The 11,854-nt window shown below is 38.9% G+C and overlaps 1 protein-coding gene across 1 annotated transcript in view; it reads right to left on the bottom strand.

The window, feature by feature from the left end:
* Nucleotides 1-1,479: 1,479 nt before the first annotated feature.
* The window catches only part of CTPS2 (CTP synthase 2), a 72,317-nt gene continuing 61,942 nt past the window's right edge, over nucleotides 1,480-11,854 (bottom strand). The window contains exons 17-18 of the mRNA XM_009993819.1: nucleotides 3,369-3,476; nucleotides 1,480-1,721 (exon numbers count right to left, since the gene is read on the bottom strand). Of these exons, the coding sequence (XP_009992121.1) occupies nucleotides 3,410-3,476 (67 nt within the window). The 3' untranslated portion in view covers nucleotides 1,480-1,721; nucleotides 3,369-3,409. The remainder of the gene's footprint in view (nucleotides 1,722-3,368; nucleotides 3,477-11,854) is intronic.

Raw genomic sequence — 11,854 nt, 5'->3', positions numbered from 1 at the left:
GGCATTAGGAGATCAAGGTGCTGTTTTTAGCTCCATTCCAGGATATGTATCTTTTTGTCTCTTTTTTTTTCATAAATCACATCTTCTTGCAGACAACACAGCTGGGGCAGATGAAAAATTCCCTCCTTCACAGCATAGTTCACATTTGGCACCATAATTCTTTAACACAGTAGCTAAACACTTCCAAATAACACAGTTTAATAGATTTGAAAATACATTTGCACATTACAGACAATTTTAGGATAGGCTTCACCTTTCACAAACTAGTGGCCAGTGTCTCTTATTGGGGAAGTCATACAGTGACACCAATTCTGCCAATACTTGCTATTTCTAAGGCACACATTTGCAAACCACTTTAGAAAAACACTGCTTTAGGAACACAGTTTAAATTTCATTACCATTACAGTTTCTTCTAGTGAAGAGAGAAACTGGCTGCATAACCTGAGATTTTTCTAAAGCAATGCAAAGCTCTCAAACTTAACTGTTTTACCAAACTGTAATAAGGAACATGGTGCTATTTATTTTTGCACAGGTATTTTACCTTTTGATGAATTAAAAAAGTCACTTTGCCCAAAACCAAGATTAAACATGAAGTTCAAAATTCAGAAGTTTTCTTTACAGGAATGGGTGCTTCAGGCATATGGGACCCATCAGTTACACAGCTTAGCTCCAGCTTCTGTGACAGATTTGATGATGCCACATTGCTAACAGCATCCAGCCTTAAACATGGTACAGCACCCCTCACCTTCCCCATCTGTCTCAGCAATTCAAGTTGCAGCTCTAGCTTTGTGAGGCTGCCTGTGCTTGTCATGCAGTGCAATAACTTGTGCTTTCTAGACTAAAATACACTGCTCTATCCTACTGAGGAGGGAGCCCCAAGACCATGGAGTGGTCACTGGATGAGGGAAAACAATTGAAACTGAGTGTTGAACAGCTCAAGCCCAGGTTATGCTTCATGTTTATGAGGGGTTCTTCTACAACTTTTATACCAGTGCTGAAAATAATTTTTACCATGTGAGTGTATTTACTTTCTCTCATACAAAATACAAATACAAAACTGCCTCCTAACATCACTTCTGTAATTCTGTAGGTCAGAATTATGTTCAGTATGAGCAGCCTTCCAGGAGAAAGACAGCAAATAAACTTGAACTTAAACTTGAACTTAAAGTGAAATCACTTATAAAACTGAGGTGAAAAGATTTTTATCCAACATCAATTATTATAATCACAAAGAGCTAAAATACAGCAACTATTTCTCATTTGTACATATTGAGCAGAAAAAAAATATTTAAAAATATATCTATATAACAAGCTTAACAGGGAAAAAAACCTCAAACAGTTCTGTACTGCTCATGGATAAGACAGCTTTCCCTTAATTTTTTTAGTGCATTCCCTCTCATTCACAAGAATTAATGCATTTTCTCTTTCTGTTCTAAGGCAAACTGAAAACAATTAACCCATCCTTCAAACTGAGATCAGTGTGAACCAGTGAATTAATACATATTCACCTGAGATCATTCTGAAATACAGGACAAGATCAATAATGATTAACAGCTAAGGTGCACAACCATTTTTTTAAAGAGAAGCAGCATTTATACAGAACAGTTTTTAATCTCTCTAAAGAGAATTACTGAAAACAGTATAGGAGAAAACACTACGAGGACCGTAAGCAGCTTACTCTTCTACTTTCTTCTATTCAATATTGTCCTGTTCCCAACTTTCTGAAAAAATAAAAGAAAAAGAAAAAAAAAGAAGAAAAGGAGGGGGATTAAGAATAAGCAAAAAAAAAGTAATCATTACAAGTATTTCTCCTCTAACTTGGTTCATTTCATGCTTTTGTCAGTTTCTCTCAAACCACTGACTGAATTAATAGTAGTACTATGGTAAATACTACAAGTAGATGCACTTCATCTAGGTCAAGCAGCATAAAGCAAAACCAAAGCTAAACACAGTCTACATGTGTATCCAGCTCTGATTAATTGGCAAAATTAACCTTGATAAGTGATCCAATGGTTTTATTCTTCTTTTATATCTGGAATTAGTTATCTAATCCTTTCTACAGTAATTCTCTTCAATACAATTAGTATCCACTAGGTGACATATTCAAACCAAATGAGATTGAGTACTGATAGAAGTAACCACTGCAACGGTAAACAGAGAACTAACATTCATAAATTCCACTGAGGAAAACTAGATCAAAGCTAAAGGGCCTGTCCTGGACTACCTATGAGTCTCAAGAAACAGAGCCATAGTAATGTTTCCAGGTGGGAAGGATCCAGGCAAGAGCAAAAATGAACATTTTGTCTACTTGTTTTTTGGTCACTCTAGGACATGCCTCAGTACTGTTTCTGTATGCACCAGGTCATGGAATCATGTAACGTTCTGTTGTCCACAGGATTTGGGGATGTATTATTATCTTTAATATGTGGTACATGAGAGGGGAAAATAAGTACATTTAAAATCACAGAAGAAACATGCTGAAGCTAAGGACTCAACTCCCATTTATAGCATCTCATGCCAGTATTTTAATCATGAGACCATCAGGCTGAAATGCATCACTCATGTGCAGCCTTAATCATCTGTTTGTCACAGCTGCTTAGAGACTACATCATGTGAGGGCAATAAAGTCAGAGGGGAAAGTTGTGTTCTGATACCAAAGTGCTCAGAAATACTAAAAAGCACAAATGTACACATTTATCAGAGTACCACACCAGCCACAACTCTGATGAATCTCTTTAAGGAAAATAAGATTCAATCCCAGATCTTGCAGAGGTCAGGTGGTTCACAGGAAATATGATCTCCAAACTGAACAGAAATCCATGGCTACCATGTTTACAGGTGTAAAAACAAACAACTCAACACCACTTTGGTAAAGCTTATAGCAAAGAAAGCTATGATTTTATAAAACTTGTTTGTATCTCTATCACTCTGCAGCTTAAATTCAAGTACTTATCTTGGGATGTTTTTGTTGTATCAGTGCATCAAATGTAATCACACATGAATATTCAGGCAAAACAAAAGTCATGTCAACATGGTATACTCAAAGTGATCTAAACTTGCAAGCTGTATTAACAAAGAAGAAAACTTTTTTTAAAATGCATCTTCATTGTATCTTCAAATACTAACAGAACTTGATTTTGTACAGCATTCTACATATGAGCTGTACCCAAAACACTTGGTAGATTTCAGTAAGACAATTGCAGAGTTAAGCAGCAGAAGAGGAGAATAATTATGTGCTGCAGGCAAGGAAGAAAACAAGCTCTCAGATGGGATTTGAAACAAAAGGCAGAATCAAGATAACTCTGTCTCCCATTTTAAGTCTAGAAGAAATAAATGTCATAAAGCAGTAACAAAATTATTCTGTTTACCTCAATAGCATCATCCATTTCTGTGATCTCACATAACATTTTCAGCTTGTTTCTGGATTAAACTCTTTCTCTGGAGAGCTGTCATCACTGAGGTCACTGTAGCTATCACTGTTAAAAGCAATACAGTGTCAGAAGGATCTAAAAGAAATACTGTATTTCAAACCCTCCAACCCAGACAATGCACATGACAAACACTTTCCTCAGATGCTACCCATTTTTAGGAAACTACCTCAAGCTCAGGCTCAGCTTTGGTATTTGTAGAATGTTTCTCTACAGCAACAGGCCTAAGTTTGGAGTCTAAGAACTGATCAGAAAAAATATTCTACCATATAAACAGTAGTTCCATTTGTTTTTGCTTGGCTCTTGTACATCATTCTGTAGTTTACAGGTGCTGTGTGCCTATGACCATCAGGAACAACATGGAGAATAAGTATTCAAAGCAAGAGCAAAAGGAATTTGTCCTGTATGATAAAGAAAATGATGGTTTCGACCAAAGAAAAAGTCAAGACAACTATAATTTTGTTTACTTGGAATGGTTTGATTTATATTAAATTACAATTCTTGCTTTTCCAGTCAGAACATAAATAATTTTCATTGCACCAAACAATATCCTGACAATATTTCCTGAGGTTTTTGTCACTTCTGCTGATTCCTGAGAGAAGTAGACTGATTTTCACAGAATGAACTGCCATGCAAGTGACTGCTTTGCAAGTGACCAGAACAAGAAAACAGTGAAGAAGAATCATCAAGCTACTAGGAGAAAGAAGTGGCCATAAACCACATTTTCAGTCAGCTGTGATGTCTATTGGGTCTCCAGGTTTATCTTAACTCTTCAGAAGAATCTCCAGCCTTGGGCTCATGCTACTACATTTCACTTCTATAGTCTGTTTTCCAGATACTTTAATTTCCCAAGAGCAGAAGCCAGCCAAGGGAGCCCAAGGAACTGACCAGTACATTTGAGCAGCAATAAGTCTGTTTAGTTCTGTGCTACTGCAGGGCACAAGTTATGGTTAACACAGTACAGGTGGGGATCTCAGACCTCATTTGTGTGGGTACACCAGTGTCAGACTTGGGTAACAACTATCCTCCAGCCACATTGCATGCCTGTCTTGTCACATATCACTCTTATCACACAAGTCTTGATCCTCCAGCAAACAGGACCTCAGTCACATCACACTCCCACATTTGGGCATGATCTCCCAGTGAGACATTAAGCACATAACCAGCCCATGATCCATCAAGACACAAGCTTATCAGTTGATCCACAGCGATTGCCTGCTGTGCAATGTTCCAAGGGTAACTATGTAATAATCCCACAGCTGGAGACCTTTGATCTAGATGGCAATGTGGAATAGTGAACAAACTGCACTTAGTTATACTGGTGCTTGTTACTGAGCACTGCTTTGCAGCCTGAATTTCACCCTCTTGTCTTTGCAATAAAAAAGTAATTTAAAGATGAAGTAAAAACACAGCCATTTGAATAGAGTGGGACAGGAGGAGCAATACCAACAGTCATCTTATTTAATTTCTACGTCTGATCGCTACAAAAGCCTCCCACAGGTACAGCAGAACACTGTACCAAAGTCTGTACAAGATGTAGTAAACATTCTGACTGTTCTAACAATCATTAAAATTTTGCCTACAGCACTCTGCCCTTTCTTCACATGACACGCATGTTGCTGATGCAATTCTTGTAAAGAGTGTGTCATACCAGGCTAGCAAGAAATGCTCAATTTGATTACTACTTCAGCTGGGAAACAATTACACAGTTCAAGTGAGGAAAGTGTTGTTAACAGGATGATCAAGCATGCCAGATGCACACAGACAAACACAACATCAGCAACATTGTACTTACTTCTTTCTGAAAGTACCCATGGAAACATGGAATAAAAATTCAGTATTATTAAAACAGTTTTGCATTTTCAGATCACAGCAAAATAGCAAAAATTGTCCAGAGAACAGAGGATAAAACTATGATTGCAGGGACCTGCATCATCTTATAACAGCCCTGGTTTAAACCCAAAGCCTTCAAAGTTCTCTTTTTTTTCTTTTAGTGGGTTCTGCTGCCTAGTTGTAGTGACAGCTCCTGCAAAAATGCCAGAGCTCCCTATACAACAGTATGAAGAGACAGATGCTGAAGTAAAAATGCTCAGGGACCAATGAGATGAGTGGAGAACTGTCCAGCTTCATCTCTTGAAGACAGTTAGGTACTGATCCCCACCCAACACTCTTATCATAGGTCCTCCCTACTCAATGACATGGCTTTTAGAGGCATTTGCTTACAGAAGCAGTCATACAATGCTGGATGCTTCCGTCATTTCTCTGACTTAACACCCCAACTTCGTAGGCCTGTTTCTAGTCTGCAGAAGCTGAGGTTCACCTGGCTAGCCATGAGCCCAAAGGCTAAAACACTTACTCAGCCAATGAGAATTTTGTTCCTGTTCCCATACTGCCCAACTCAGGACAAGGTTCGACTTCACATCCCTAAGAAGGGCCCTTGTCCCTGCATTTTTTATTTTCAAAATAGCATGTCACACTCTCCTTTATTTAGGGCTGTTCTGCTGGGTGTAAATCAGTTTTATCTCTAACAGGCAAGCCACAGTGTCAAGAAAGTTAGGGGAAATACCGAAGTAAGTATCAGACCTTGGGCTTCAAACTCGGGTAATTCAGTCTCACAGTTTCAGCTGCTTGTATTATATCTCTAAGCACTCCTAGAAGCTGTGGTGTCATGATAACAAGAACAACTTGGGCTCCAAGGAGATCTGAACTTCTTCAAGAGTTAAGCTGCCAGTGGACTTGAAAGCAAACAGGGACTCATGAATCTTGGCATAGCTGCATCTGGGTGTTACAGCTTCAAACCAATGCTGATGTCCAGTTTGTGAGATTTACTGCAACATGAACTGTATTCAACTGATAAGTAATCTGATTAAAAACTCCAGGTGGTTTTAACCAAAAATGAGTCTATTTGGAATAAAAATGTCCTTCCTCCCAAATTACACTGAGTCGCTACACAGGTATTAAACACAAAGATCAAATGGTTGTTTTATTCTCACAGTTGCAATCTTATGTAACCTTACTTAAATGTGCTGGCTATGAAAGTGGTGGTGGTGGGAGATCAAATAAGCCTGGTTTTTCCTTTATGAAATTCTTTTTCACACTGAGTCCTCAACTGAAAAAAAAAGTAAGCATATTTCCTTCAAGTTTTCTCTCAGTTTGTGTACAACTTAAACAGTAATTGTCTTGGTCAGAAACCTAACACCTACTTCATCTTGTTTGTAACCATTCCCACAACAGCCAACTTCAACAAACAGGAGCTAGTGAGCAGATCTAAGGTCATCAAAGAGGTTCTACTCTGTCTTTTCCCCTTTTTTTTTTTTCTCCATGGCATCTGGAGTATAAAGGTGTGGCCAAGAGAAAAACAGAACAAAACTCAGAGTATGCAGTGTCACTGCTTCTAGTCAGTTACTTCAATCTCCAAGATTAAGATTTTTGGTCACTTTGATCCTGATAACTAATTTATCTGTAGTTAATAGAAATACATTCACTGCAAAGTACCCAACCAGTACCCACCTGATATTTCACTTTATGAAATAAGTGAAACTTATTTAATAAGTGAAAATAAGTGAACTTATTTCCTGACTGGAGCAAGGAAAACATCCTCTGTTCAGAAACTACGTTAGGGATTTTGTTTTGTTTTAAAGTTCACTCATCCTCACATCCCCATCTTCTCAAGTAGTAAGCAATAAAAACAGCTTCCCTTTGTATGTGTTCCATTATGACCAAACTCATGCCTGTTCCAGATCTCCCTCTGTTCTCCTGACAGAGGTATCACTCTACCTCTGCTATGCATCAGCATAAAGCACAGAGAGGCAAGATGAGAAGATTGCCTATCAATATGGCATGGAGGGCAGCCAATAGCTGGGACCATATAGTGTGAAGCTGGAATGCAACACCTCAGCAACCTATCTCAGCTACAAAACTACTAGAATGGAGACTCATGATCAATTTTAAGCTTGTATTTCTCAAACAGCTGCTCAAAAGCACCTAACTACCTGCTTTCAATGTTTTTATTAAAAAACACAAGCAATTGCAAAATGGGTACTCCTTGAATGTTCTCTTTGTTTTGTTTAGAAAATCTAGATTAACATTCTTTAAAAATTAATTATTTGACACAGTTGACAGGGGCTTTTAATTTTTTTTTTTTAACATATCATTGACTAAAAGTCCTTTTCCAGAAATGTAAGCAATTTAAATAACTGTTACAGTAATGCTATTGCCTGCAAAGGCAGGAGCCAACCTAAATGCATTTCTTCCTCAATGTAAATTAAAGATAAATGTAATTACATTTAGTACAGGCTGTGGCTGTTTAAAACAATTGTTATAGCTTTCAAGAACCTAGTAAAAAAATATATCCGTCAATTATTATTATTTATTCCCCCACATAAAGGTGTATTATTCAAATTATTATAGTCATTAAAACATTATTTAAAATAAATGCATATTTGATTGCACAATGGTTATAATTGCAGTCACCCATACTTCTCAGTGCATTTAATGATACTATGCTTCCATGAAACATCATTTCATTAAAGAAAACCTCAGCACATACCCTCCTGTAGTTCCTAGCACATAGCCTCCCCAGTTCCAACCTGCCAGACATCTGTACTCACATAACTGCACCTAGGATAACAGTTTTATTAGGACTCAGCATTACAAAAATCACAGCCAAGATGCCAGTACATATCTGAGTGTTATAAAAACTCTCAGCTGAGTCTCATGCATGGGTTTCAATTCATTCAGCAATTCAATTCATTCAGACATCTCCATCTGAGGCAGATACCACCAGGTTCTTACAGTCAATGGAGAGAAATAGGCACTTGTAGAGTATAATGCTTCTGACCCACTCAACCTGTCTGGCTCCTGTGATGTGCATGTTCACTTAGCAAGTACAGAAAAAGACCTAGGGCAACTAGCTCGGAAGTACCTTCACTGCAAACACCTAACATTAAAATTACAAAGTATTTGCCATAACTAATCATTATTGAGTTCATCACTAAGTACCACTATGGCTGAGAAGGGATTTCCTTTACTATGGTTTTCTGTAAGAGCTCTGAGAGCACCAGTAGGTCTTAGCTGTCATGATCATCATCACTTGGGGCCTTCATCCATGAGCCCAGGAACCTTGTCCCCTAGTCCTTGCCCAAGCTATGTTGCAGCTGTGCCTGTACCCATCTCTCTGGTCACTCGTTGACTGGACTTCCTAACTGATCGCAGACCAAATTCATCACTTTACACTTCTGCACTGGACTGTCTAGAACATGGCAACTGCCACTGGAGTCAGTTCACTTGCCTTCTTTGGCAACTGTGGCATCAACTCGTGCTGATGAGAACACTACTCTACTAGTACAGATGCCATCCCTGGCTCCTGAATAGTCTTTTGTGGAGCAGCCCCTCTCCTGTTGCTCTCCTGAAATCTTCAGACTACAAGATTTCCTTCCCTTTCCTCTGAAATATTTGGATTTGTGCCAGATGTGTTATTGGTTGGGGACAGTGTATGGGGGACATCAGAAATAGTTGTGCCCAGACCTCCTTTGTCCCTCATACACTACAACATGGTCACACAGGCTGTTTCTCACTCTGTTTATAGGTGCTTGCACAAACCTCCCTACACCGCTGGCTTGGGAGACAGCTGGACCATGTTAGGGCAGTAAGCACCACATGGGAAAGTCTTCTGAGGTTTTTTCTTTATCCACCACTACTCCTGTCCTCTGGCCACTTTCGTTCCTTGTTTCTGAATCCGACTGATATGTTATCTTTTATTAATAATCTGCCCAGAACGTAACAGATTACTGTCTGGCTAGATGGCATTGGATTGGTGCCTTCCATTAGCATACTCACTAATGTCTTGGAAAAGTTTACTTTGGCAGCAGTCCTCACTTCCCACACTTTCTCACCTAGGAACATTTCTCTCTTCCTATATTTCTTCCCATCTTATTGATCTTTAGCCTGTTACTCTCTTACTCCAAAGAAACACAAAATTTCATTCTTTTCAGCTCGGGTTTCTAAATTCTCTATAATTTTAAAGATATTTCTTTGTTCTGAATAGTGCTTTCTGCTCTTCTTTATACGATATTATTTGCAAATCTCATTAATGCACTGTGGCCTACTCTTGCAGGCCATTAATAAAGATGTTGGCTGAAGAGAAAGAAGAAATAAAGCATGACAATGCTAAACTTGCTCAGGGAAAAAAAAAAAAAAAAAAAAAAGCAACATGGCTTTATTATCAGTGTTTTTGCAATCCACATGACACTTTTACCAAAGATAACCCAGTTTTTATTACTTTTTCCAAGTGAAATTCTGTAACAGTCAGTAAAAGCCAACATTACATCTGAAGTTCCCCTCCTCATCCGCTGGTTTTCTATTAAAATTGTTTGGTAACATACACTTTTTGAGAAGGTGATTCTGTCCCTCTACTCCACCCTGGTGAGACCTCACCTAGAATACTGCATCCAGCTCTGGTGCCCCCAGCACAAGAAGGATGTGGACCTGTTGGAACGTGTCTAGAGAAGGGCCACTAAAATGATCTGAGGGCTGGAGCACCTCTCTTATGAGGACAGGCTAAGGGAGTCGGGGTTGTTCAGCCTGAAGAAGGAAAGGCTCCAGGGGGACCTCATAATGGCCTTACAGTACCTGAAGGGGCTACAGGAAAACTGGAGAGGGTCTTTTTACAAGGGCTTGCAGTGAGAGGACAAGGGTGAATGGTTTTAAGCTGAAAGAAGAGAGATTTAGGTTAGAGATCAGGCATAAATTCCTCAGTGTAAGCGTGATGAGACACTGGAACAGGCTCTTCAGAGATGTGGAGGCTCCATCCCTGGAGGTGTTCAAGGGCAGATTGGCTGGGGCTCTGAGCAACCTGGTCTAGCGGAAGGTGTCCCTGCCCATGCAGGGGAGTTGGAACTTGATGATTTTTAAGGTCCCTTCCAACTTCAAACATTTTGTGATTCTGTTACATCCTGTGGCTCTAGTGCTCTCTGTCCTTTAAAACAAAACATGCAAACTGGCAGCCTCTCACCATGGTGACTCCAGTATTTCCATGGAAAGATTTGGAAAAGGTCATTATTTAAAAGAATTCACAAGGAAATTAAGTGCCTGGCTTTGTCTTAAGTACTCATGCCATAAAGCACAAGAACCAGAAACCACAAAGGCAACTTAGATGCCTAACTACCACTTGAGGTTACTAAGTAATAGCTCATCACTAAGTTACTCCAATCCCTTGTTCAGTTCTTGACTGTCTCTGTATGCTCCAAAGCTCCTGGGAACCAAGAATACCCCAGAGGATGCATTCCAGTCTCAAACTAGGTATGCTCATGTCTATGTGTATGCATTCTCAGACTGTCTACCAGACTAGGCATCACAAATATTTAAAGAGAAGCTTTACTCACTTTTATTTAGTTAGGGCATTCTCCTGGGAGGTGTGACGAATTTTTAAATTTAGTGTTTGTTTTGCTTCAGTGCAGGTGTCAGATGTTCTAAAATTGTGTCCTAATGATGAGTCTGTTCTGGCATAATGATTTCCTGTTAAGAATCTCATGCTGAAATATGTATTTCCTTGTCTCTCAGGACTTCATAATTAACTGTCTTTTTAGTGTCTTTAATAGCCTAGTTTAGGTAACCTGCTCAACTTGCTGGCCTCCACAAATGCTCCTTCCAGTGACATCTTTGCTCTAGTCAACAGTGTGACTACAGTTCATGTAGGCAGTGCTAGATGAGGTGTGCAGAAAATCTTCTCCTCAGATTTGTTTCAGGCCTGCTATGACACGCCTTAGCATTGCTGGTTAATGAAATCACTAGCATCCCAAGGTTTAAAGGTTTAAACTGGAATTCCTTTCCACTCAGCAGGCAGATATACTCATATGAGTGGGTGTGCTGTAATTAGCACTGACATTACCTCCCAAATGTTCTTCCCTGCAAAATACTCCACTTTTAGCCTCAAAATGTTCTTCTTTTCCAATGCTCTTTCTCAAAACAGAGGGGTTCACTTGATTGCTGTGAAACTAGGTAAAATGTGGAGTTTCTATTTTTATATAAAAAGTTTTGGGGTACCAATTTTTGCCTTTGCTAAACATTTAACTATTCATTGGAGTTTACTGTATGAAGAGAGTCGTGTATATTTTTTTATTAATCTGATTAAGTATAAGTGCAGCACATTCAGTAATTGCTGAAACTTAGAAGTCAAGGTTAGAAAATGTATTTGCTGTAATGCTAAGGAATTTAAATTTAAAACAGCAGGACACATGCAGATGAGTCATTAAAGAAAATAATTTTTCTGTATCTCAGAGAAACCAATAGGTGTACTCATGGGGAGAAGCAGTGAAATAAAGGATATTGGGACCTGGGAAACAAGAAGAACTGTGAGGCAAGGAGTGCCCACAAGAGCAAAAAATCATTGTGCTTGAAGAGTCCTCTCCTGTGAAGCATCACAAATA

Source organism: Chaetura pelagica, unplaced genomic scaffold, assembly GCF_000747805.2.
Source record: "Chaetura pelagica isolate M959 unplaced genomic scaffold, ChaPel_1.0 scaffold412, whole genome shotgun sequence".
Classification (NCBI taxonomy): Eukaryota; Metazoa; Chordata; class Aves; order Apodiformes; family Apodidae; genus Chaetura; species Chaetura pelagica.
The sequence above is the reverse complement of the archived record's forward strand: the minus strand, read 5'-3'. Positions and strand labels throughout refer to the sequence as shown.